This window comes from Carlito syrichta, unplaced genomic scaffold (assembly GCF_000164805.1).
Source record: "Carlito syrichta isolate Samal-C Ts95f unplaced genomic scaffold, Tarsius_syrichta-2.0.1 Scaffold304469, whole genome shotgun sequence".
Classification (NCBI taxonomy): Eukaryota; Metazoa; Chordata; class Mammalia; order Primates; family Tarsiidae; genus Carlito; species Carlito syrichta.
Window position 1 is genome coordinate 174,797 of NW_007248565.1, and position 27,955 is coordinate 202,751.

The 27,955-nt window shown below is 50.4% G+C and overlaps 1 protein-coding gene across 1 annotated transcript in view; it reads right to left on the reverse strand.

The window, feature by feature from the left end:
* LOC103262367 (mediator of RNA polymerase II transcription subunit 27-like) overlaps window positions 1-27,459 on the reverse strand; it is a 31,262-nt gene extending 3,803 nt beyond the window's left edge. Inside the window, exons 1-2 of the mRNA XM_021713336.1 lie at window positions 27,355-27,459; window positions 17,261-17,302 (exon numbers count right to left, since the gene is read on the reverse strand). Of these exons, the coding sequence (XP_021569011.1) occupies window positions 17,261-17,302; window positions 27,355-27,426 (114 nt within the window). The 5' untranslated portion in view covers window positions 27,427-27,459. The remainder of the gene's footprint in view (window positions 1-17,260; window positions 17,303-27,354) is intronic.
* Between the last annotated feature and the right edge of the window lie 496 nt (window positions 27,460-27,955).

The window sequence follows — 27,955 nt, forward strand, 5'->3', positions numbered from 1 at the left end:
CGGGAGCGGCCACTGCACTCCAGTCTGGGCGACTGAGTAAGACTCCAACTCAAAAAAAAAGAAACAAAATGCTCCACATAAAGTCATTAGGTCTGAGAAGCAGAATCAACACAGGTCTAACTTGTGTAGACCTGTCAGAATTCCAGCCACCACCAGAACACTGCGGGGTGAGTTGGGGACCTATGCTGCAGGGCAAGCTAGCCAGGTGGCGGCCACAGAGCTGTGCCAGGCCCACACAGTGAGCTGCAAATGATCTGGAAGTTGGCCCAGCTGCGTGTCCATACCTGCAGCTGGACAGGCTGCCCCCCAAAGCCAAAGGACACAGGTTCCACAGGCAGTCAAGCTGCAGTCTGGCTCCCTGGTCCCTTCTGGAAGCTAAGCCTCAGTTTCCCCTGGTAAAATGGGGGCCCTAATAAGATGCACGGTGTAAGGTTGGTACCAACTGAGGAAGCACCCTGGCCCTGGCTCTTTCCCACTGGACTTCTGTGGCCTGCTGGGTGGTTGGTGATGGACCCCCACGAGACGATCAGCTCAATGGGGCAGTGACTGGTGCATGCTGCCTCCCCAAAACCTAGGATGCCTCCTGGTATACAGCAGGTGCTCAATACTTATTTGTTGAATGAAGAAATAAATTTTAAAATGCCCACTCACCAAAGGCCAGCCATGCACCACAAACAACTCTGCACTAGCTTTCTTGCAAATACACCAACAGTTTATGTAGCCAACATTGCTGAGAAATTCTTACCCAAATGACTTTCAGGATAAATGGTACTTATTCCTTCAAGTGCCAAGACTGCTTTTATTTTAAGCGTTTTTGACAGACAGCTTTCTAAAATGAGCAATGCCTTTTTTTTTTTTTTAAACAGTAGTAATGATAACTTTGCAAAATGGCTGCTGGTGATTGGTGGGAGAAATGAACAGCGACAAAACACAGCAAAGCAAACTGGGTCCACATGGCGCTCGAACTTGAGAGCTTGGTTCCTATTCATTGAGTTCCCTTGCTGAAAATTCATGGAGTACTATTTTGGGCCTGACAACCTTTGTGATTATACTTGCCATTGCGGAAGAAATTATTTCTTCTGACCTCAACATGGATTTTTTTCAACCCCTCCCATGAAGCCCCTGCAGTAACAGCAGAGGATGCCCGGCTGGCTTTGTTTTCTCAGGGGGTCTCTGCTGTCCCCTTGTTCTGGTGTGACATCCTTCCTGCAATGGGAATGTCCATCTGCACTAGCCCTGGGAGGTTCCAGGGATGAGATCACATATGTCCACTTCAGTGGCTAGAAAATTGTCTTTCCCACTGGAAAGACAGGTGACTGGAGGCTGCATCTAAGGCAGTGATGCTTTCTTTGGCTACACATTTTTTTCCTTTTCTTTTCACTTTTTTTGAGTCAGGGTCTAACTCTATCACCCAGGCTGGAGTGAAGCGGCATGATTACGGCTCACCACAGACCCGACCTCCTGAGCTCAGGCAGTCCTCCTGCCTCAGCCTGAGTAGCTGAGACTACAGATGCACACCACCACATCTGGCAATTTTTTTTGGGTAGAGATGTCTTGCTATGTTGCCCAGGCTGGTCTTGAACTCCTGGGCTCAAGCAATCCTCTTGCCTCGGCCTCCCAAAGTGTTGAGAGTACAGGCGTGAGCCACTGCGCCCGGCCCAAAGTAGTGATCTGAAACCTTCCTCCTCCTTCCCCTCTCCTGCCACGCCACAGCCTAAACTGTCTCTTCCTGCTGGCTCCCTTCCTCTGCTCTTGCTCTCTCCAGACCTTCTTCATCATGGCTCCGAGAGAACATTCTGCAGCAAAGGGAAAGAGGGTGGGCTTGAGGCTGGGACCCCGGCTTTAAGCTGTCCCAGCAATGCAACCTGTGCAACTTATTTCATCTTTCTTTGCTGCAGTTTTCCCTTCTGGGAAATGAGGATAGTAACAAGACAGAACCTGTCTTAGGGGATAACTGAGGGTTACGTGGAAAGATGTGGAAGTGCATATTCAGTGAATAGTAGTGACTGTAATTTTTTCTTTTTTTTTGAGTTGGAGTCTCACTTCGTCACCCAGGCTGGAGTGCAGTAGCACACTCACGGCCGTGCCAGCATCAGTCTGCTGGGTTCCAGCAATCCTACCACCTCAGCCTTCCAAGTAGCTGGAACTACAGGCACGCACTACCACACCCAGCTAATTTTTGATTTATTGTAGAGACGGGGTCATGCCAAGTTGCCTTGGCTGGTCTCGAACCTGTGGGTTCAGGCAATCTGCTCACCTCGGCCTCCCAAAGTGCTGGGATGACAGGCTGAGCCACCGAGCCTGGCCTACTGTCATTATTAAGCTGTAAATCGATGTCACTCCCTTGCTTAAAGCCCTCTTAGAGCTTCTGAATGCAAAGCGTGACTGTGACTTTGTAAATCCTGCAGGCCCCTGTGACTGTGACTGTGACACAGGAAACCCCGCAGGGCCCGGTTCTTGCCAACCCTGGCTCCTCAGGGGCCCATCTCCTTCCTCCCTCAGAGCCTCCCCTGTGCTCTGACCGCTTCCCCCTGTGCTCCCTGGCCTCCTCCCTGTGCTGAGGGAGGGCTCCCAGACTTCCCTGGTGGGCGAAGCCTCCTCGGTCAGTCCTTTTTTTCCACAGCCTTCCTCACACCCGAACCTATAGTATTGTTTTCTGCAATTTTTGTGTAGTGTCGGTTCCCCTAACTTGACTGTGAACTCTGAGAAGACGGGCACCACATTCGTCTAGGGCCTGACACAGAGGTTCTCAACACACATGTAGTGATGGAGAGAATGACTCACATGCCCTTGGACCTCCAGGGAGCGTGGCTCAGGCTCAGGTGAGGTGGCCAGGGGCCAGAGAGGGGTAGTGACTGGGGCTCCAGAGCTGAGGATGCTGGGCCTGGTCTACACTGAAAGTGCCGGGAGCCTTGGACCTCCCCTCTGTGGCAGAAGTTTCCAGTGGTTACTCTGCCCACGTCCCTCTCCCTCCTGGGCACAATGGAAGTCCTTCTGGCTTCCCTTGCAATTAGTTGGGCTGGCCACAGGACAGTCCTAGCTGATGCGTCAGGATGTGAAGAGGCTGCTGTTACTGGCATGTGTGGATTCTCTGTGGAAGCGTGGGGTCACAGGTGGGGGGGCACCCTGTTTTGCCTGGGCCCCTGAGTGGGGACAGCCCTGGGACAACTCAGGATGGATGTGACACATGAGTTGGGAAACTGCGAAGACGGGGAAGTTTGTGACCGCAACATACATCTCTCTCCTCTCTCCAGACTCATCCGCTGTCCTTGGATATTCACTTCCCATCTGAAAAACGAGCCACAGGGCCTGCCAGGTCTATGAGTCCTGTGAGTGGTGGCACACACAAGAGCAAGCTGTGGCCAAGCACACTTCCCCTTTGAGTGGAGCTGCTCAAAACGCAGTTCGGGGACCAGCGGAGTTGGCGGCACTGAGAATGAGTCAGAAATCTGCATCCTGGGGCCCCACGCGAGACTCAGCACCAGAATTTCCAGGAGGGAGCCAGAAGTGAAGGTAGCCTCTCTGAGCTGTTCTCAGAGGTGCTGGGGTGCACATGGCTGCAAATGAGCCTGTGCATCACTGGGATGCTGCCGACAGGCAGATGCCCACGAGGTCTGGGTGGGGCCAAGTTTCTGCACTTCCGGCAGATGCCCAGGTACTCACTTGCTGGGGAGGGCAAAGCCGCAGTATATTCCAGGCCTTACAGGAAATGGGCCCCCAGAGGGCTAGGCATTTGATTCCAGGGTACAGAACAGGGACACAAATCAGAGGGAGAGATTGTCTTTTTCATGAATCAAAATGAACGGCACCACACAGGCTTCACAAAGGGCACGGTGGGATGAAACCTCAGTGGGTGCTCGTGGAGTGGTGTTTTCCTTGTTTCTGAACTTGCTTGTGTGAAACCATAGGCCATTTTATTAGCTTAGAATCGTTACTATGAACGAGAGCTTCCTGTGTGAGCCTAATTCCCACAGTATCTTGGGTGGGTGCTATTCTTATTGTCATTCCATAGAATAGGAGTGGGGGTGTATGGAGGCTGGGATGACACCCAAAGCCACAGCTGGTGACAGACGTTGTGTTCTAGTCCTGATGCTGAGGTCTGAGCCTGTGCCTAACATCCCCCAGACTTCCGGCCTGCCTGCCTGCCTAGCGGATCAAGGTGCAGGATGGAGCAGCATCTGCTGCCGTTTCTGGGCCTGGAGAAGCCTCTGGAAGGCCCGAGCCTCACTGCAAGGGACAGGGCAGGAGAGCTGCAACGTGGTTGCCACACCGCAAGCTGCCCAAGGGTAGCACGCACGGAACTAACCAGGAAATTTCTTCTCTGGATGCAGCTGGACTGTGTGCCACAGCCCTGCCTGGCACCAGGCTCTCATGCAGGGCATCTCACTGGTTTTTCCACTCCCGGTCAGCGATCTGGCCAAACTCAGCCTCTTTCCCAAAAGGCTGGCTATAAAGTATTCTCTGTAACTGCTAAGTGGTGGCGGTTTTTTCCTAGTGCAGACGTGATCACTGAGTTTCTTTAATTTCTCACCGATTACAGCGCTATTTGAAAGGAAGAAAACAAAGCTGTGTGCCGTTCTCCCTCATGTCCTCCCCAGTTCCTCCTGTGGCTGACCCCGCAGGCACCAGGTAGACATGGCTGTTGAACACTGAAGAAATTCACCTCCAGTGATCTTCCTTTTTGTCAAAGCAATCCACCTTCCATATTTTTTTGTTTTACATTTTTCAACAACAAAGTTGTTTTTTTGCTCAGCTTCCAAGATGTGGAAAAAACAGGCCTGGGGCAAAAAAAAAAAAAAAAAAAAAAAGTCTGCTATTAACTAATTTAAATCGACTGGTGGCAGCAGAGGTTGGGTCCCATTGTGCTGAAAAGCTAATGAGATTCCGCTGGGAGATAAAAGCCTCCCTCCCTCCCTCGGGAGGCCCCGGCACTAATGCTCCCCACGATTCATCCCCTAGCCAGGCGGACTTGAAGAAGAGCTTGTAAAAAGATCAAAGCGGGAGCAACCCTGGGGAAAGGAGGGAGGGGAAGACAGGAAGGCAGCAAAGCCAGGGCGAGACAGGGGATGCTGCCACGCCCAGCACCCAGCAAGGACAGGAGAAAGACGGCGCGGAAGACAGACCTTCCAGAAAGAGGGGCTGAGCTGGCACAGGGGACAGGGGGCTCGCTGGGAGGTGACCCCACCCCCCAGCAAATGGACGTAGATGCTCCAGCCTAGGCTGGGTGTCCTCATCTCGGCCCTGGCCTGCAGGTGTCTACCTGGAGGAGGGTGGCATCTCCGTCGCCATCACAGACCCACTCTGCTCTGTTACCCCACCAGGGCCACCCACATCCCTCCCCGGCTCACAGCCCAAGGGAGAACCATCCTCAAGGAGGCAGAAGGGCCCTTCAAGAGACCTTGAAACAGCTGCCAGTCAACAGGCTGGAAAAGGAGCTGCCAGTCAAAACAGCCTCCCCAAGTTCCTCTGCCATATTGTGTGCAAGGAGCTCCTGTCATCCCCTCCTTGAATTTGAGGGCTTGGGCGCTCTGGGCTCACAAGTTATTTCAGCTTCACCCGAAGTGACGCAGCCTGGGATAACAGCAACAACCCACGTCGCCAGACACTGAGCACTAATCCCGTGCAAGAGCTGGTGTACATGGCACAGCCTGGGGCGTGGTTCCGTCTACCATGCACGAGCTGTGTGACCTTGGGTGAGGGGTCAGTCACGGCAGGGACCAGGCAGTGACTGACACAACAGTGTCTGACACGCAGCTAGCACCCCCAAATGTGCGCCATCACGGCTTTCCCTCACCGAATCCCCACAACAACCTTGTGGCAGTGGCACTCACCGGGCTCATGCCTGAAATCCCAGCTGCCACCTTCCATTCACCCTGTTTCCTCCTTTGTACAAGGCAGAGAGACCATGTAGTCCGAAGCTTGGCCAGACTCCATGAGGGTGGGGCTGGGGAGCTGGCACGTGGCGGGGACTAAGACAGGTTGAAGTTTCTGACAGGGAAGTGAGGAACACTGTCTGAGGGACGAGAACTGGGATGTTCGTCAGGAGTCTGGGGATTCAGTTCAAAACCCCGAGTGTGGGTTCCAGTTCCTTCTGGAGTCTGGAGATGGCATGTCCCCAGCTCTGCCACCCTGAAAGGTCTCAAGTGGGGAGCCCACCAGACTTGGGGCTTAGAGTCTGGGCGCTCAAGCTTGTGTTCTCATGGTTTCAGTAGATTCTGGCTCTACCAATTAGTAGCTCCCAGTGGGCAAGTCACTTAACCTCCTTGTGAGGTGGTTCCATGACACACACAGCAGTAATAATAGTGCTGCTGTCTTTTTTTTTTTTTTTGCCTATGAGTCTTACTCTGTTGCCCAGGCTGGGGTGCAGTGGCACACTCACGATGCCCCAGCATTGACCCGCTGGGCTCCAGCGAGCCTTCCAAGCAGCTGGAACTACAGGCATGCACTACCACACCCGGCTAATTTTTGATTTACTGTAGAGGTGAGGTCTTGTCAAGTTGCCTGGGCTGGTCTTGAACCCATGGACTCAGGCAATCCACTTGCCTTGGTCTCCCAAAATGCTGAAATTACAGACTGAGCCACTGAGCCTGGTCAACAAACTCTCTTAATATGCTGTCACTTCCCAGCAGGGTCATCTCTAAAAAGCAAGGGCTGTTCTTCCTCATGTGAACACCTTGTCGCCACACACACACACACACACACACACACGTGCCGAGGGTGAGCGGGTTGTGTCTGTGTGGGTGTTGTCATGGTGCGTACCTCAGCGGGGCTATGGGAGACTTGCTGTGGGAAGTGTGAGAGTCTGTGACCAGACATCTGAGTGTGTGTACCTGTAGTAAGTTGGGAAGATGACAATGGCAGTCACCAACCTAGGACGGGAGTCCTGGCACAGTCCACAGCAAGTCTCTTGCCCTGTTCCGGGGATCATCTGCTAGTTTCTTCCCCACTTCTTCCAGACAGGATGTTCTAAAGACTTCCAACTTGGGGTAGTTCATTTAATTTAAATAAAACCCACACTTCCTGCCACAGGTTTGTAAATGGGACCTGGTATTTCTCGGTGAGGCAGGGACTGTCCTCAGGGTTCCTGAGCACCTTGAGGCTATGGGCATCACCTTGGCCAGAGTGGACAGCTGGTGGTGTGGCGCACAGGCAAGAGGTAGACTCCAGGGCATACTGCCGGGCACCGTGCCCCAGTTTCTAAGGGTGGACTGAGGTTGGGGACCAGGACCTGTGTGGTCAAGCAGCTGCCAGACATGATTCTGCCTTGCAGGTGAGCAGGCTGCTGCGGGTCACTGCCTGCTTCTTGCCACCAGTACTGGGGAGAGAGGAACCCTCAAGGGCTTGTTAATTGTGGGGAGCTCTTCCGAGTGCAGCTGGCTAATGCCCCAACTGCAGCATCATCAATACACGGCCTCCCCCACTAGTTATTAAAAGCATCCCCCAGAAGATTAATACAAAGGAAGAGTTCAGCACCCAAGTGTTTAGAAGGGATTATCTGAAAAGCCTGGGGCATACTCGGTGGAGGGTGGGTTCCCTCTGCCCTGCGTTCAAGCAGACAGGAAGGTGGTACAGGATGGAGGGGAACGGGCAGGAGACTGGGCTCTATACTGGATTAGTCGCCGCTAGCCTGGGTGACCTTGGCCACATGCCCCACCCCCCTGCTGGCCCTCGGGAAAAGAGCACAAGGCTAGGCCAGGCCGGGTGACCCTGCAGGCCCATCTAGGTCTAGGTGTCAGGGGCTGGTTGCCACAGGGACTGAGGTGCCCCTGCGGCTCCTGCACAAGGCAGGGCAGCATTCACACTCTGCTCCCTGAAGGCAAGCCTGTGGCCTGCTCTTCCCTTAGCCCTCCCAGGGGTTAGGCTGAAGCCCTTTGTTCTTTGCAGAAGGACAAGCAGGTATCGGGAGGCAGCAGGGGCACCAGGTTCCTTCACACTCCTGGAAGCCGCCAGCTGCCCTGATGTGATGTCACCTGCACTCAGACCTCACTTCTGGCCCATTAAAGAGAGTTTTGAGAATTCAGTTCAGCACCGGGAAGACCACCAGCACAGCACTGCTCGGTGTGGGAAACTCCTGCCCGGCCGCGCAGGTTTCACCGAGACATGCAGCACAAAGGAATAGGTGACAAAGCTGAACAAGTGGTTCCCATGTGTAAAGAAACATGAGCTTTCAGCGGGTGGAAACAATGGAATGTTCCACAAGGAGGTTAGCCCGAGTTTGGGCTCCACTGAAGGTTCTACCAAGGGCAGGCCCACCGCGAGGGGAGGCACACTGGGAGTCTCTCGAAGGAGAAAACTGTGGGTCCTGCAGCCGAGAGTGCACCTCCCGTGTGAAGTGCTTAAAGAGACAGTGGGCCCTGGTGGAGACGCTGCTCCGAGGATCGTGCTGGTCTGATGAAGGGCATTAAAAAAAAAAAAAAAAAAAAGAAATTTAAAAAACATGTTGCTTTAAAAAAAAAAGTAAAAAAGAAAGCAATCCCAGAAGTACCCACTCCACGAAAGAGGGGTCACTGTGACTTCAAAACGGGAGAGCTATAAAGTCAGTCCTGAAAGTGCCACGGGGGAACAGGAGTGCCACAGAGGCGAGTTCCTAAAGCAAGATGAAGGCACAGAGGACAGAAGCAGGGGATTTAGTTTCATCATGCAGCCTTGTCTCTAATCTGTGCTCTTGGATTTGTATGCCACGGGTTCAGCAGGCCTGGAAGCTGGAGAGGGAGCGGCGGGGCCCACGGGGCTGCGGATTACTAGACGGGATCAATACTTCCTCCCCGGTCTGACGAAGGGGCCACGGCACAGGCTCTGAAGGGCTTCCAACTGTCCCCTGGAGCGGCCGTGCTGCTCTGGGATGGACCAGAGGCAGGGCTGTGTGGTAGAGCTGAGGACATGAAGTGCTGTCAAAGAGACCCCACCCCAACATGCTTTCCGGGCTCCACATCTGTGTGGCCCCTCGGCCTGGAGTGCTGTTTTTTTCACCCTCAGGCCTCCGCTCAGGGTTTTCCCCACCCCAGCCTATCCCCTGGGGGTTGGAAGGCCCCTGGCGTGTATGCCCAGCAGCCGCCTCTGAACACCCCAGCTGGGCACTAGCCAGATCCGTGACCAGATGCTCCTGTCCCCCAGGGTGTGCTCTCCCTGAAGACGAGACCTTGTTTCCATCCTCGCTGGGCCTAGCTCAGGGTCTGTGTGGCTTTGCTCTGGGTGCCACTCTCCTGGGAAATCCTGAGGGAGCAAGAGAGCGAGGGGGCCGGAGTGCATGCATTTATTTTTGACCAATGAGGGAAGGCAGCAGAGGAATGAGGGGGCAGCGGTGGGAGAGAAGTGACGGGAGAGGCGGAGGTCACGGCCACTGCCTGGGTGGAGGGGCCGGGTGGAGGGGCCTGACGGATGGGGAAGCCCCAGGGTAGATGGGGATGGGTAGGGGAGGGGGGCTCTCAGGAGGCCTGTTGGGCTCCTGCTCCTGCCGAAAGCCTTGAGCAGAGCCAAAAGGAGACACACTGGAAGGGTCCTTGACATTTCTCAGGATTAAGGAATTAAGGCTCTTCATTTAGATGAGAAGAAAAAAAGCCCAAAGCTTTCCAGATGGTAAAATGCCAGATTCTGCCGCTGGCTGCCAGGAACGTCCGAGCCCAAAGACACCTGAATTGTTCTGCACCCACTTGGTGTGATGTTATTTTCTGCAAGAACAGCCTTGCAGTCAGAGACGCATCCAGAGACATCTGGGCTTCCAGGAAAATAGACAATACCTCCTACTTCTCCATCAAACTTGAGGCAACGACAGGAGAGAGACAAGGCTGCCAGGCAGGGAGGGCACCTGGGAGACACAGCTCTGCCACCACAGTGCCGGGCACCCCACCACCGTTGGGAAGCCGGGGTGTACACCTCTGTATCTTCCAGGGATTATTGTAGGTGATCAGACACTAAGGACTGATCCAGGTCTGGACTTGGGATTCTACTCCAGCATGTTGGGGCTGCAGCTGTGGGGTCTTACGCCCTGACAGTGCATGTTTTAACATGACAGCAGAGCGTATGCCTGAAGAAAAGTGAAGACGGACGATGCTTTGGAGGCAGTGGGTGGGTCTGTCTTGGCAGTTAAGTCTCTGGTTCACTTGACACACAAGAGAGCTGGATGCAATCCTGGCCTAATTCCAGAGCCTGTGCTCTGAACTTGTGTCTACCGTGGAGACGGAGGAGGTGGCAGCAAAGACACGAGAAGGAGCGGTCACCACAAGAGGCCTGCAGGAGGAAGCCTGGTCACAGGGATGGGAGAGAGCTTTCTCAGGAAAGAACGGCCAACGTTCACTTCAGAGAAGTAAACTAGGTCATGACTAGAATTCACCAGCTAACCTCACACCCATTCTGTGAGGCAGGTGCTCTTCTGACCTGTTTTACAAATGAGGAAACTGAGGCAAGTCTGGTCACACAGGGAGCAAGTGGTGGCGTGAGCCCTAACCACATGGTCAACGGCTCTCAACCTGTGCACCACGTGGCCTCTTTCTGGAATAGTTGCTGTGGGGAGCGAGATGGGAGGTCAGCCCGGGCTTGGAAAGCATGGGCGGGCATGGTCTGAGAAGCTGCCCTGTGGTGATGGGCAGCTGTGTGTGCAGTATACAGACCCCTGCCCACAGGATGGAGGCTTGGGGAAGGGTGAGGAGGGTGGTCTTCTCAGAAGCAGGCACCAGACTTGAGTATCCGCGTCCCGTGCTACCCTTCAGGAAGAAGCATGCTCCAGAGATGACCAACGGCTACTCTGTGACTCCTCTAATGCAGAAAACCACAAACCACTTCCAGGGCAACTGAACAGGATGGGCCAGGCCTTCCTGGTTCCACTGCAACCATACAGCTGGTACATGTGGGCACCCTGGCCACCCCACACGCGGCAGTGGCCCCAGGAGCTCATGGAGGGAGGGAAACAAGTGACCACTCTATTCTGGCTTAGAAGATGATGAATATTCAAGCCAGACTGTTAACACATTCGTGATTGGCAAATTTTTCACTTTCCTAATACTGACTGCCAGTGAAAAGAAAACCAATCTGAAGCTGGTTGCCGGAAACTTCTGTCATTAAGCACAAGTGAAATGGTCTTTACTAAGTTGTCACTTTTTACACAATACAGCTGAAAGTTGCAGACATATTCAGTACTTGCCTCAGACACCACTCTGACTAGCATTCCGTACTTTGTGCTTTTATTTGATTATAAACCGAGTATATGTTATTCAGTAACAGAATTTGCAAAGACGTGAATTCCCCTTGGCGGCAACCAGAAACAGAATTTGAAATGACGTAATTTCATGTCAGCGATTGGGAATGAGTTAAGAGCTAAGAGCGAAGGGGGTGGTCAGAGGCCTTGGCTGTGGGTGGAGCCTAACGACCCCCGCCATCTTGGTTCCCTGGGGCCCCGGGCTGAAGCTTGTGAGCATCCAACTGGTCAATGCCTCCCTCTGACTCCCTGGGCTGCCGCCGGTCCTCCTCAAAGCTCGTGGACAGACTGTCCTCCCACATGCCATCCCCAGAAGTCCACAGACAGGGGTCCCTCTTCCAACACCAAGTTGCCCATGTGCCCTCACTTCTCTGTGGGCCATGCTTATGAGACAGCCCAGAGCACACAGAAACAGAAGAAAAACACTACCACATTCTGGCTTTAAAACCTAAGTCTCCTTGTTGAAAATGTGAATCGGCTTTTATGAAATGTGGCATGGTCAGAGGGATGAGACTTGGCAAAGGGAGGCCCTTCGGTGACCTCCAGAGGCTGCAGAGGTCCTCTGGGAGTGGAGGCCTCACCTTGCATGGGCCCTGAACAGAGACAAGGCCTGAAATCTGCCCGAGGACTTGGGCCTTCACCACAGCCATGGCCTCTTCAGGCTGCCTCTGTGGAGTGTTGAGAGGTTTTTGGAAGAAAATGTAAATGAGGCTGGTGAGAGGACATTCTGGAGACTTAAAACAATTTAACGACTCGTCACGGGGCCTCTTGGGTGATGTGAAATGCTGCAACAGGTACAACAATCATGTGACACCCGTGGCACAGCCCAACTCCAGAGGGTGGTGCTTCCCATTCTCTGGGAACGATCCCTGTGGGGACAGTTCCATTTCCCAGGAGTGGGAATTGGTGACTGGTGAGGTTTTTTGAACACTATTTGGGCAGGGACTCACTTTGTGCCAGGTACTCAATACAGCCACCAACCTAACACTGGGTACCCACCCGCATTTCAGAGAACGGAGTCTTCTAGGGCCAGCTCAATCTCTTACTGAAAAGCACCTGGAGGCCACTCAGCAAACACCTTGAGACAGTCTGTTCCCAGTCAAAGAATGCATGAATGAAGGAATAAACAAATGAATGAATACAGGAATGAGGAGGCGGAGGCACCCTGCCCAGAATGTGAGTCGCCATTGGACAACCCACCTGTCTACAGTTCAGTTCTGACAGCGTGGGACTGAAAGGGTTCTCGTCCCTCTGCTGCCTGGAGAACAATGACTGTGGACTTCCACGGGCTAGCCTTTTTTGCTTTGTCCTTTACCTCTGAGTGAAAAAGCTGTGGTGCCTGTGTCGGTCCCTCTGCTAGTCTCTAAATCCTCCACCTGCCTGCCTGGTTACACACACGCCACCTCGCTCTTCAGCCGCCATGCCAAGATTTAACGCCGTGAGTAGCTGTAGGTTTGTTCTCACTCTTCCTGAGTTACTGGATAGAAATGCACACTGTTTTGAAATGAGGAGGTTAAAGATCAAAAGCGCGACTGCCCCTGCAGAGTTTAAATGTCAGAAAAACACGAACATGCTAGAAACCTTTCCTGGCCTTTGTGATTCTGCCCTTTCAGGCGGTCCCCCGTTCCTAAGTCCCATTCTCTGAATCTGCTCTGCTGGAGACTGGCTGGCTATAAAAAGCTTCTTCGCCCTAGGACCAAGTACCAGGCGCCTCCAGGGGCCCACAGTAAATGACGGAGCCTGTTAGCAGCCGCGGACCCACAGCAAGCTGTCTCCGGCCTCCGCCACTTCCCACACTTGGGTAAGGGGTCTAATTGGAAGAGAGAAGAGGGCTCACATCGACACACAAAAGGAAGACCGCATTCTGCTGTCTGTGGCGGGATCTGCCGCAGAAGCGCGGGTGCCCTGGCTTAACCCAAGGGGTGAGGCGAGGCCTGAAAAGGATCTGGCGGGGGCTTCCATTCTCCTCGCTCCTGACATTATTTTCTAGCACAAAAAGGGTGAGTGTCAGCTTGGGTTGGCTCTGCAGGGCAGTCCTCCCACCTCGCACCTCCTCCCCTGTCACAGCGAGGGGAAAGACCTTGGAGGGTTTCTGCCTTCCCGGCAGGCCCTTGCCAGTGGCAGCCATTGCTGCTCCTCATGGGCAGGAAAATACATCCACTACGGTGATCGCAACCACATAACAAGTGCCAGGGCAGGGGAGTCCTCGGGGTTCCACACCAGAACAAAGCAGGGGGAGAATTCCTCCATCGATGCCATGTAAGCTGCCGGGTGCCACGAACTCCCATCTCAGTGAGGGGCACAGGTATGGAACCTTCCAACGCAGTCAGGACATCGAGGGGCCATCTGCAGCCTGGGACCTCCTCTCACTGATGACAAAGGGACCCCCTTTACCATGGCCGCTTCTCTCCCAGGGCACTTGATTCTATTGTCCAGAATGAGCCGATAACTAACCACCCTGGCCAGTCGACTGGGACGGGTACGAGCAGGTAGAGGAGGGTGGGAGGAGACATTTGCCACAGTGCTCCCAAACAGCCTCTGTCTGGGAAACGCTACGAGCAACATCAGTAGGATACCCCAAAATTAAGTGTGTGGATGGGAAGAAAATAGAATTCTGAGAACTCGCTGATCCTACAAAGTAGAGTTTGGAAATGTTGCCACCTAATCCTTCTCCTTTGGTGGTTTGGGTTTGAAATGCTGAACGTCACCCCACAAACTTCAGAATCTGCAATGAACAGAGTGACCCAGCTCTGAGTGTCATGTAGTCCCAGCCCGAGATAAACATGATGAAATCAGCACAGCACAGTCACTGACTCTGGGTGCCTGCCACACATTCTCTGTGCCCTCTGCCACCACCCCCACAGCACAGTGAGGTGAAAACAGACTTTTTCCCCCCCAGACTTTAAAAAATAAGATTCTAAACCCATTTCACGTGACAGTGATTAGTTGAAAGCTTTATTGATAACAGATTAAGCTTAATTCTGCACTACATGATTTTCCAATATATTTCTTCATTTGACAGCAAGTAGACAGTGTTTTTTAAGTAGAGAAGAGAGAGGACTCTCTAATCGAATTCTCACCTGCCCCTGAAAGGAAAGGACTTCACGGTTATCTGCCTTTAGTTCTAATCAGAAAGCACCATCACCCCTCCAATTGTGGCTCTTTGATCTAGTACAGGTCAATATCAGAGGTCAAGTCCATTTAGTTAAAAATAGGTGAAGATAGAGATGATAAAGGTATCGCAGAAATGTTCTGCACAAATACAGATGAGACGCCACTCACCAGCTGAGATAACATTCCCATCCCTTAGAATTCATCCATTTTTACTGAGTGAAATGTGTTCCATAAACTATAAGGAAGGAATTGGCAGGTACTCCTAAATCTCTCCAACAAGACTAATATCAAATTTTAAACACGGCTTCAGCATGTGTTTGTAATTTTAAGCAAATACAAAGAATGCTTGGCAGGTTATTTTCAGGGGAGGTAGAATAAAAATATAGCATTGTCTCTCCAAATCTATGCTTTGCCAAATCTGTGGTTCACACATTTTACAACTTCCTAATAAACTTTTCCACTTGCATTAAAAAATACTTAATACTACAAGAACATGGAAAAAAAAAAAAAAAAAAGACATGCAAAGGTAAGCATGTGCAAGCCCCTCCCTCATAGAGGGCATTGCGATGGAAATGGGGCCATTGTTGAGTACCGGGTTATGCGCTGGTCCTCACGAAGGCATCCTCGGTCTTTTGTGGAGCCAGAAGAAGGCAACTCACCGCAAACCACACAGGACACTAAGATAAGACCCAGGTTAAGGAAGAAACACCAAGTGTTTTAATGTTCCTCACTGTTAAAGTCAATGAGCGGTATTTTTCTCCTTAGAATGTTTTTCAACCAGTCGCTGGGGGAAAAAGTTACAAGAACAGTCAGCATAGAAAATGCTGGCATTGAAGGCTGAGACTTTATGCAACACAAGTAAATATCTCAGGTATGGGAACTCAGATAAGAACCTTGCTCCCTGCACCAAAGCCTGTTCACACGTACATCCTCCTTTCCTTCAGTCTCCAGGGCTGGGGAGGCAACTTTCCCCACCACATCTCTAGTAGGATCCCTGGGGGCAAAGGAGGCTTGGAAGGTCAAGCTTTGATTTTATTTGTTAAATGAACTTTGTTGTTTTGGAACAGTTTTAGACTTACAGGAAAGTCATAACAGTTTCCATATTCCCTAATCAGATCCCCAGTGGTATATCTTCCATGACCATGGGACATTTGTCATAACTAAAAAGCCAACACTGGTTACTCACTACTAACTCAGTTCCTGCCTCTATGTGGATTTCACTAGTTTTTCCATTAATACTCTCCCTTGGAGTGAGGATGCAATCCACAGTAGCACACTGCATTTAGGTGCGATCAAATCATGAATTTCGAATACTTACAGAGGCTCCCCAAGTGTGTGATTTCCAGCCTCAGATGACCCCTCATCCTAGCACCTACCCCTTGCTTACCCCTTGCTTACCAAGAGCTGATGTCAACACAGTAGAGGGTGTCCATTTTGCCCCTTTGATACAACAGCCCCATGCTCACTGCCTAATGGGTACCAGATCTCCTTTTGGGGTGATGAAATGTTTTGGAACTAGATGGAGATAGTGATTGTACAACAATGTGAATGCACTAAAAGTCAAGCAATTGTTCACTTTAGAATGGTTCACTTTATGTTATATGAAATTCACCTCAATTAAAAGACCCATGCTTCTTGACACCCCTTGGACACAACTATTACTGGACGTGGAATAACTGGGGCCAAGTGTTCAAGGTCATGTTCCTTCTTCAGAGGATTCTCACTGACTGAGACCAGAATTCAGGTTGTGTGTGTCCTGTCCTGGAGGTTCCCCTCTGCTTCCCCTTGCCCGGCTGGGGCCCTGCTTTCCCCTCTACCTCATCCCCTCCCTACTCTACCTCATCCCCTCCCTACCCATGGCATACTCCATCACAGTGATTCCATCACTTTCTAGAATGTGCCAAGCCTCCCTCAGCACAGGGCTTCTGGGCTGCTGCTTCCCTTTGCCTTGGAATTCCTTCTGCAGCTTTTCACATGGCTCCTCCTCTCCCCCTATAAACGCCTCTCTGACGATCCTAATGGAAGGAGGCCCCTCTTGTTCTTGGTCACAGCCCCTTGTTAACCACCTGGCACCAACCTATTTCTTAGGCTTCCCTGACTGTCCAATTTTCCCTGTGTCTCAAGGACCCAGCACAGCACCTGGCACATAGTACCGGGGTCCAGTAAAGAACTGTTTTCACTTGATGAGGGAATGAATGCAACAACAGCCACCTCCCGCTTCTGTGCCCTACAGGACAAGAGCCAAAACAGATGACGAACGAGACCAGAAGACACTGTCTGTTGCCCTGCGGGGAGCTGGCCTAGAGTGTTGGGGAGGTGTGAGGGGATCATCACAGCCACAGGGACTGAGCTGGTCCAGCGAAGGACCACTGGGAGCTGGGGAAATGGGCTTTCTCTAGTCACTTTTCACTGGTCCTACCATTTCTCATCACAGTTTTTCATAAGGAAGACCGATATCTGACAAAGACATAGCATCACCAGAGAGGGTGGGGTGGGGTGAGGACAGGGCTGGTCCGCCTCCCTCAGCCCATTCCTAAGGCACCTGCGTAGACCTCTAGGGCTCTGAGAAACTGAGTTTCAAAATTGTGCTTGGAACAACTCAAAGCCTCTGACTTTTTACAGACAGTGAAATCCACCCTTTGTAGAAATCTAGTTTTGGTAAAAATGTGCAGTTGCAGGATCACTACCACAATGGAGGCACAGAGTATTCCCATCACCCCAACAAGTTCCCTTGTGCCTCTTTGGGGTCAACCCCCTGCTCCCACCCCTAGGCAGTCACCAGGGTTTTGTTTTTCCAGAATGTCATATAAATGGAATCAGACAGTGAGCAGCCTTTCATGTCTGGCTTTTTTTTTTCCACTTTTTAAAAAGTCTCTGATTTGAGACCAATGTTCATACCTCAAAGCATTCATGTTTCCTAATGCCTCTTGAGTCAGAAGCGAAAATAAAACTTACCTTCTGGAATACTTGATAGTTGGATTTGGACCATATATCAAGCTATGGGAAAAGAGATGAAAATCAGCATCAATGTTAGGATTCTGGACTTCAAGAAATGATATTGTAACTACTGCTATCCCTACTAACCTTGAAAAAAAAATCACATTATAGAGTAATAGGATGTTGGTGTTCAAACGGATCTTAAATGTCCTAAATTTCTTCTTTATCCATCTGTAGGTGATTTAAGAAAACAAAACGACGGAACACAGGGAAGTCAACTAAAGGCACTTACTGCTTCTGACTCACCTTGACTTCTGCCAGAGTTCTCTCGCACCACACGAAGTGCCGAGGTCAGTCCTGCCTTAGGACTTTGCACTTGCTGTGCTCTCTGCCTGGACGGTTTTCCCCACAAACTCTCACATGGCTCTTTTTATACTTCCTTTAGCTCAAACGTCACCTTATCAGAAAAGCTTTTCCCAGTTGCCTTATCAAAATATTCTTCCCAAGACCTATTACCTTGATTCTTCTTACCCTTTCAAAATGTAAAGTTCTCATAAAACACTCAAAACTGCCCTAAGCATGATTACTTCTCTGTTTACTTGCCCGCAGGAATGTAAGCTCAGTGAGGACCGGAGGCTTGTCTTCCTTTCCAGGTCCCCAAATGGGACCTAACATGTCATAGGCATCAGTGGGTCTTTGCTGAGTGAAGCGAAACTGGCAGCCCCTGGCCACTGAGTGCCTGTTTCATGCCAGACACCGTATCAGGTCCTTCTCGGGCACTCTCTCACATAATCCCCAGAACAGGTCCATACAGCTGGTGAATACCTTATTTTCCAGATGCTGTGACAGCGTTTCAGAGCCATTCATTAGCCCACGGTTACCTGGTGAGGCAGCTCATGGATAGGGTGCTCAAACCTGGCTGGGCATCAGAAGCCCTGAAGGGAAATTTGGTTTTTTTTGTTTTTGTTTTTGAGTTGGAGTCTTACTCTGTCGCCCAGACTGGAGTGCAGTGGCTGCTCCCGGCCACCGCAGCCTCGACCTGCTAGGCTCCAGCGATCCTTCCGCCTCAGCCTTCCAAGTAGCCGGAATTACAGGTATGTGCTACCACGCCTGGCTGATTTTTGGTTTATTGTAGAGATGAGGTCTCGCCTGCCCAGGCGGGTCTCGAACCCTCGGGCTCAGGCAATCCACTCACCTCAGCCTCCCAAAGGCGTGGGATTACAAGCTGAGAAATTTGTTTTTTAATATAGAGATTCCTCTGTCCCTCCTCTAGAGTGCCTGAATTTAGTGGTCTGGAGTGGGCCCAAGAGTCTGTTCCTTTGTTTTTTATCAGTGCTCCCCAGGTTAACTGTGATGCCTGGCCAGTCAGCAGCCCCTGTTCTAGAGGGCCCCTACAAGTGAGGGAGCTCGAGGTCCAAGAGGAAATGTGTGCAGGGCTCAGCATCAACCCCGTCCAGCCCCCCGCTGGCCACACTTGGTCACACACAGGGAACTTCGGTGGCTCACCCTAACCAGAACCATTTTGGTTTTACTGGTTTGCGTGATAAGCCAAATCAATGCCTTCTCACTGTTTCAAGAGTTTAGAACAAATTAAGTATGGCAAAAATAGAAAGTCCCAATACAGTACAGGGAGATGGCCCCAATAGTGATTAAACGAGGAAGCCATCAGTATGTCCCATAGGTGCTAAAGAGTCGACTTTAATATATGAGTTCAAGAGTTGAGCAAATCGAAACACCTGGTCAATGGGCCTCTTGGAACCTGCCTTTGGGGTTGGTCAGTGGTCAAGGTAGAAACCTGAGACATGGCTGTGTAAGCCTGTGTTTTGGATTATCGATTTTGGAGCACCAGAAAGTACTGAGAAGCAATCAGACGGGAAGTCTCCTTTAAGACAGGATGGGAAGTGTCATTTGACCTGGGACACTTCGGAGTTCTGGTCTATTCTGAGGAAAACAACAAAACTTGGCTTTCTGCAAACAGTGCTTTGGAATTAAAAGATGGACTGAAACTAAAAGTGGGGCGGTAAACAGGCATATATTTGGTTCTTCCTGCTCACAGTTTCATGTAAATTTTACTGTGCTTGAAAACCTTTACAACAGCAGGAGAGGTTAAGATGACTTTGAGGCCGCTCTGGCTCCTGCTGGAGAGGGTGGAGGTTTAGTTAGTCCAACTCCAGCATAAGTAATGGAAGAGCTTTCACCGATCAAGGCTTCATTCATCCTACCTGAAAAATATAGCACGCATTCACCTCCCTCTCCCTACCACCCCCTCCTGGACTTCCTCAAAAGCCCCTAACAGATCCTACTCCTTCCACTCTGCTAAACTGCATTTCAGAAAGGTGGCGTCAACCCCCAGTCACTACCCCACACTTCGCCACTAGAAGGGAGTAAGGCATTAGAATTTTAATTTGACAGGCTAACAATCTGTAGGGGGAAAAGTGACATGTTACCTCCAGATAACTCTGAAGGAAACCTCAAAGGAAACACGTGAAATTAACTCCCTACGTTATTGATTCTGTTGAAGAAAACTACTGTTGGGCGGCTGGTCATATTTGGGAGGATAAATCAGGTTCACATTACTTTCTCGGTGCGGCAGCTTAGCCCAGGGCTTAACAAATGCAGCATTTAAAGATTATTCAGGGGTTGCAGGAAGAATAAGAATGACTTTTTGCATCTCTTAGTTCTACCAAAATCACTGCCAAGATGACAAGGAGAAGTTAAAGATTCTAAATCTCAATTTTTGGAAGAGTAACATCAATGTCTGAACTGGGAACTAAGACAGTCCTCCTTCCATTTTAAGCCCACAGCTGTGTCTTCTGAAGTTCTCTACTGTTTATCCTTCCTGCCTGTTCACATCATACATAAGCAGACCAAGACACAAACACAGAGCCGAGAAGAGACAGAAAAGAAGAATCTGAGTAGACGAAAAAGTTACAGCTTTTCTTTCAAAGAGAAAATTATTTAGGAATCTGTCAGTATCTTCAAACTGCTTTAATTTTAAAAATATGGAGAGAAATAGGTACAGGTATAATTAGGAATTGGACTCTCCAGCCTAATTGTGGATTCTCAAAACATACAACACTTATTCAAAGTGAAGATGCTGCTCTTTTTGAAAGGAGTTTTAAATATATTATTCAGGACCCTAGGGAACAGTTCTACCATCTGGGACAGCAGGACCTTAGACAATATGGCCTATTTACCTGGTGCACATGGGTAAGAAATGGATCCAATAACAATGGCTTCCCCTTTGCTGGGAACGCACAGCAGGTGGTTTGTGCTTGATTTTCTGCTAGATTTATGCCAAAGAAAGCCACTTAAATTAGCGTTCTGGAGTCAGTGCCCTGCCTCTCCTTGGGGCCAGGCAGATTTCAGAAATTCATTTCGGGGAGCCAGGACTGATCTGGGTGAATATTCATTAGCTTCAGCTTATGCGCTGCAAAGGCAGGCATGGCTACCAATTCCTTGCTAGCTATGATACGCAAAAGAGGAGCCTTCTGGAAGCTGCAGACCTTCAGCCGGGTGAACAAGAAGTTATTCTGAGTTCGAGCCAGGGAGGAGCCAAGCCCCCTCGGTACTCCCAGCAGGCACTAGGAGGAGCTGAAGATGGAGGCAACCCCGTGGTAGCTGGTGGCTGATCTGCAGCCTCAGGAGCAGCCGCTTGGCCTGTGGGGGCGGAGTGTTTCAGGGTGGGAATGAGGTCTGTTCTCAGGTGAAAGGAAAACAAAGCCCACCCATGACCGGCTGCTTTAGCACAGACATATCTGCTCTCAGGACAAACACCCCGACGTCAGAAGACCTCTCAATGCACAGGAAGGACTAGTGAAAAGAGTGACAAATCAAATTTATTCACCGAAAAGAAGACTCAGGATGACCTGACACCAGTAGGCACGGTCACTCTAACTGCAGTGCTGACCACCGCCATCACCTCCATCACAGCTAGTGAGGCAGCTGCCACTGACGGGTGACAATGCACTTGGCCTGCACTCTACCTGCGTGATTATTTAAAACCCTCCAGCAACAGCATGAGGACAATAAAATCATTTCCAACTACAGACGAGGACACTGAGGCTTAGAGAGGTCAAGAGACTTGTTCAACACCACAGTTAACGCGGGGTGGATAATTCAAACCCAGCTCTGTGTCCAGAGGCCCTGCTCGAATCCGGAGGAGGCAACAGCCTTGCAGCTAGACTGCAGGAGGAATGCTGACTGGGGCAGGCTGGAGGCTGTCACTCGCACAGCTCTGCTTCGAGGCCTGCTGCTGTGACCATCGGCGCTGCTAAAATACATTTAGCAGCACGCGGACGTTTGGGCAGCTATCAGAAAGTTATCAATTCTTTACTAAAAACAGTACAAGCCACTTAAAATGACTGAAAATGGACACTTCCAAATCAAATTCCTAAGCTGTATAAGGGTTTCAACTCTTCAAGCCTTTATTCCTGCAAGGTCAACAGGTGACAGACATCTCAGTCTGGGGGGATGCTACGAAGCAACAGTGTGATGGCCTCCTCCGTGGCTACCCAAGTTTTCCAAGCCATAAGCTTCTGTGCGGTGACCCTCTTCAGCCTGCCCGTCCTCCCCAGGGGCTAGGGGTGAACCGGAGTCTCGCTCAAGAATGCAGGGATACAGGTCTATTATTCTCCAACTTTTCACTTTCAATCAGGACACGCATTTGTTACTAAAAACTGCTGAAAGCACAATTTCAGGGCATCCTCTGCATATGAACGAAACTGGATTCCCCTTCCCTGGCTCTCACCCTTCCCCCCAGAAGGAACAAGAGGCTATTTTTCTGAAGGTCGTCTGAACAATTTCAAAGGCTATAACAAATCAAAATGTTCCCTGCATCTAATATCAAACGGGGCTGATGCCAACACTTATTAGAGAAATCAGATTCAAGTTTCCCCTAGCCCCCTCGACCCAAACACACACACACATCCAACTTTGAAGTGGGAAGAATGTGGGGATCAGAAATTACCCTGGAGACAGCTCTGGCTGTCTTTGAAGGTTTCCTTTGATACCACCATTTCTTTTCCTCTTTCACGCTCAGAGGCTAAAAGCTGCCTTTTTTATTGATATGGGGTAATTAATGAAGCTATAGCATTAACATAACCTAAATCCCCTAATAAGATAAATTCAGCCGAGACACTTTTAGTTTTCCAGTTAAGTCTGACTGGTATGAAATCAGGACAATGGCCAGGTATTCATCTTAAATCCTGCCTTTCAGCTTGCTGAGTCATGGCTCTCGCGACTCCCTAATTACAACGAATAGCAGTCGGCACATCTTAAAATGCATTTTTATTTTTTTATTAGCAGAATCAGACTATTGGTCCTTGGTATCAAAAATACGCATCACAGGTAAAGAGGACACTGGGGCAGCGGTGGCGGTTGTTACTGCAGGTACCAAGTGATCGCCTTGCTGAGGTGGATTCCGATGGGGAAAGGAGCCTGCTGGAAATTGGGGATGGTGCTGGGCCACTACTGGAGCAAAAGGGATAACAGAACCTTTAGGATGTGCTGGCTCTTTGGGCTTGGAGGACGCAGACAGCCGCAGAGGCAGAGGTTAAGCCCATCGGAGCCACACCTAGCGCACCCGTGGCTGGGATCCAGGACACTGCAGCACGGCCGCCCTCCTCCCCCCAGCCGCTCGGGCACCAACTCTGCAAACGCAGGGCTGCCTCTCTGGAGCAGCAAGATCACAAGCTGCAGTCTGCTCTTGAGGGCCACACCTCAAGCTCCAAAAACTCCTTCCAGGGGTCACGTTTTATTCGGGATGCGCCAGACTATCCAGCACATTAACTCCACTAATGCTTGTATGCGTATGACTACATAGACGTACACACACATCGGTAGCAGTACTCGAAACAGAACACTAATAATGTCTGCGTGGTTTTATTTTTATTGTTTGCAAAGTGCTTGGAGACAAAGAAGGGGCTAATCAAACTGGCCAGGATTCGGGTCTGGGAGGGGCAGTCACAAGCGCTTTTCTACCAAACGTGGTCCAGGCGCCCTTCAAATCACAAAGGCGCTTGGTCTCTCAGTCTTGCTGTTTCTGGTTTGAGGGTCCTTGCCTACTGCTCAGGCTGCTTGATGCGGTTGTAAAAGGGGACACAAAGCTTCCTGCCCCACCACTTCTCTGAAGTCAACCAGGTTCCCAAATGCACACCTACTTCCTTTCTGATGAACAGAGAAGCGTTGCAAATGTCTCATCAGGAGGACACGGGTGCCTCCTTTATTCTGTGACTTATTTATGACCTTAACTCCTGCTGCTTCTTTTAGTCTCCACTTCTCTCTCTCCTTTTTTTTTTTTTTGAGTTGGAGTCTCACTCTGTCACCATCACCCAGGCTGCAGTGCCAGCGGCATGCTCATGGCCACCGCAGCCTTGACCTGCTGGGCTCAGGTGATCCTTCTGCTTCAGTCTTCCAAGTAGCTGGAACTACAGGCCACCATGCCCAGCTAATTTTTCTTGATTTATTGTAGAGATGAGGGCTCACCAAGTTGCCCAGGCTGGTCTCGAACCTGTGGCCTCAGGCAATCCTCTCACCTTGGCCTCCCAAAGTGCTGGGTTATAGGTGTGAGCCATTGTGCCCGGTCTTCATTTTTGATTCTCCACCTTTGCATTCCAGCTAAAACCTTTCCACATCCCAAGTAGGCTTTTTCACGATGCCTTTCCATACATGATTGGGCTTCTGCTCTGAGGCACTCTCAAGGGATAGGGAGTCACGACAGAGCCTGTGCCCTGCAGGAGCTTCTGGAAGATGCGGGCTTGAGACCTGGCTCTGTGCGGCTGTGGGCAGTCAACTTACCATCCCAGGTCTCAGTTTCTTCATGTGTAAAATGAGTTTAACAGCAGTACCCACATTGTACCTGATTCAATAGCCACCACAGGCAAAGTGTGCTTTGTGCAATGCCTGCCAGCCCACTATAAGTATTATTTACATTGTTAGTAAGTGAAAGATAGATATGTAAACAAATGATCACGATATATTAATCTTAGTACTAGCAAAAGGCAGTTCAGAACTCCATGGGTGAGTGAATGTCGACGGTCCTTACTCTGTGCTATACGCAGAGGCAAACCCAGGTCTGCCATCTCAGAGCTGTGCTCATATAAGAGGCCCTGGGGAAATGGGGACCAGATGGGAGGGAAGACGGCATTAAGCCAGTGGAAAGGAAGAGTAAAAGTTGGTCATGTGGACCAGGAGGGGAAACCATTCCAGGGCAAAGGGCCCAGAGCGTGCAAACGTGGGAAAGAGTTGGGCATGGCCTGGGAGTTGCAGGTAGCATGGAAGGCTGGACAGTAAGATGAGATGTGTGCAAGGTTGGGGCCAAATCGCTGGGCATTTACATGCCCTGCAGAGGAGTGTGGATTTAATCCGATAAGGCAGAGTTTTCCAGAAGTATGTTCTGTAACAGGCCAATGCCACAGTATACGCCGAGGGAGAAAAAAAAATACTTGGCGGCCATAAAAGTTAGGAAGAGACTGCACACTGCATACACCTCTTGAGAGATTCAGAAGGCGCATAAGCAAATGAAAGGCTCCAGGACTCTCTACGGTAGAGACACCTACTGGATTTTTTTCCGCCCCGAGTTTCTCCAACTTGTTTGACCATGGGCTGCTTTGTGCCTGGCATCTATTAATACCCTACTTCCTACTTCGGGGATGGGGAGCTGGTGAACAGCAAGAGCATCATAAGCCTGCGTGTATTTTGGGAAGACGGCTCTGGAAGCCAAGTGAAGGACAGACTGTGGGGGAAGCAAGACTGGGACTAGGAGGGGGGCGGCGCGTGCATCCTTCAGTTCAGGGATAATGAGGCGTGAGAGAGTGGAGATGGACGGGGGGCAGACAGGGAGATCTTAGGAGGGAGAAGTGCCAGTACCTGCTGATGGACTAGATAAGGGGATGAAGAGAAGGCTTAAGCAAGTGGGCAGTGGCATAGCTAACAGAGATGGGGAAATGGAGGCGGGTGGGGGACTGAATTCAGGGAAGGAGATGGGTTTCGTTTTGGACAGGCTACAGCTGAGGAACCTCTGGGAAGAAGTCTGATAGAGAAATAAACCATCAGCGATCCCTGTGTGCATGACATGGACAGGAACAGCCAATGAATGAATGGGCGGAGGGAGAAGAAAGTCCTGGAGAGTCTGGGAGTCAAGGGAAGATGGAAAGGAAGAACCATCGAAGCTGCTGAGGAGGAATAATCAGAAAGGAGCTTTAGAAGTGTCATACATATGAGATATACGAGAACATACTTGAAGTCCCTTGTGTCAATGCAGAATAAAAATAATACTAGTTACCATTTACTGAGCAATTACTAAGTGGCAAAGCCCTAACTGCTTCGGACACTCTCAGCAGGGGCAATTAAATAAATAGAATGTTAAAGGTGCCATGCAAAGTAGGTAAAATCTCCACTTCTTCTAATCTAAATTCAGAGTAGGCCTCATTTGCTGAGTTGGAGAAGTCTTGTGGCACGGTCCTGCTTATTACTTAGCCTTCTATGTATTTGTTCTTTATGTCCCCAAATCACTTATAAGTCCTTGGGGAGCAAGGACTGTGTTTTGTGCCAGGCGTGACTACAAAGCTGCTGACCTTGAACAAACCCAGCAAAATCGGCACCTCTAGGTGTGGCTGCCCACGGTCTCTGCGACCGCTCGAGCTGCCTCTGCTGCTGCTTGGTGGTGTGGGATCCCCTTCTGGAGACTGTCGGAGTTGACAAATCACACGTACAAGCCACGTCCGCCTGCTAACCACTCTACACTCCTGCTCCAAAGACACTTGGCTTTTCCAAAAAAAGAGAATCTCCCCCCAGTGAATGATTTGCTTACCAGTGGGGGCATTTAGTAGAACTTGGCACAGTCTCTGGAGTAGGAGTGGCTGCCCCATAGACAACAGTCATGTAGACGTGGAAGCGCCGGGTTACTTGTTCAAAGTACACGTCTCATTACGTCATGGGCCGCACTTGTATAACATGCTGTCATGCACTAAGCCACACTGATCACTTTTTTTGAAGAACATTCTGTTCTTGTTACCACATGGTCGTTAGGTGGCGAGTACCAGTACTAACAAACTTTACATTTTTTTTTTTATGAGTTGGAGTCTCACTCGGTCGCCCAGACTGGAGTGCAGTGGCCGCTCCCGGCCACCGCAGCCTCGCCTGCTGGGCTCCAGTGACCCTTCTGCCTCAGCCTTCCGAGTAGCCGGAATTACAGGCGCGCGCTACCACGACTGGCTGATTTTTTGATTTATTGTAGAGATGAGGTCTCGCTGCCCAGGCGGGTCTCGAACCCGTGGGCTCAGGCAATCCACTCACCTCAGCATCCCAAAGGCGCGGGATTACAGGCTGAGCCACTGAGCCCAGCGTCAAACTTTACATTTTAATGAGATTGATGAGGGGAAGGCCTGGCTCCTGGTGGCAGTGGGGAGAGAAGGAGGCTCAGGGCTGGGGAGTGACCAGGGAGAGTCTGGGTGGTACCTCGGCAGGGTGCTCATTGCGCTCTGGGCGCAAACACAAATGAAGGCTGTCGGCTCCCATTAGCGTCTGCTGTCGTGCTCCACAGCGCCATACGGAGAGTGTGCAGTCAAAAGGAATTAGGGGTTCGCGTGGGTGAACTCTCCCTGAAACAAAGCACCCTCTGAAACAACTCGTCTCCTTTCAACAGCAGCGTTCAACGCGTGCCGCTGTGCCCATGCAGCTTCCCTAGGGCTACACGTGAGTTTCGTGGAGAAAGGGTGTCATCACGTCGTGTCAAAGCAATGCGAATTTTCCTCATGGTTCTAGGAAAAGCAAAATGCTGAACCCTGGGCTATTGATGAGCTGCTTGCCTTGGAAAAAAAATCCATTTCCTCAGAAGACACATTTAATGAGGCAACTGGGGTCTAAGGTGATAAATTAGAAATTCAACTAAGGACATTGGGCTTAGAGGAAAAAGCAGAAGCTTGATGAAAAATGCAAGCAGAGAGAATAAAATGTTTTTTGTAACATGTTCATCTTCACACTGACAAATCCGTGTTTGTTGATCATTTCAGAAATGATTGCTAGTTTTGAATGTCATTCATCTGGGACTCTACTACATTTGTTCTGGGAGACAGAGAATAAAGGAAAAAACGAGATTCCAGAACGCTTACCTTGCCATCTTCTGTGTAGACGTTTTCATTATAGCCCTTTACTATCGTTCGATCAATGAACAGGCTCCGCATGACGACAATCACTTTCAACACCTTTCCCAAGGTCACCTGCCAAAACACGTGCACGCAAACATGAAAGTTACATGCAAATCACAGAAAGTTGCGCAGGACTAGAAGAAGAAGAAGAAATGATTACCTCTCTGTCCCGAGAGAATCAGGAGACACACAGGACGTTCTGAAGGAAGGCAGAGTGTCTGCCACCGTGCCACTACCTGAAGCACAACTCAACAACAGCAAGTCCTTCCTTTAATCACTTAAAGATGTCTTGGACCCCATCTCATCTGACCACCTACATCTATTTATCTTTTTGGCTTATAAACTCTCAGGGTAAGTTTCATCTGTTTACTATCTGCTGGATGAAGTCCTCCCCCTGTCCATTTTAGATGATCTTCTTCAAAGGCTAGGAGCCTGTAATTCTGGCGTTGTGGGATTTGGTGGGCACACTATGCCATGGCTCTATGCATACCCGTGGAATACGTAGAGTCCAATATAGGGAGTAAAGGGAGGTATCAAATACCCCTTGGCTGAACTATCTATTTAT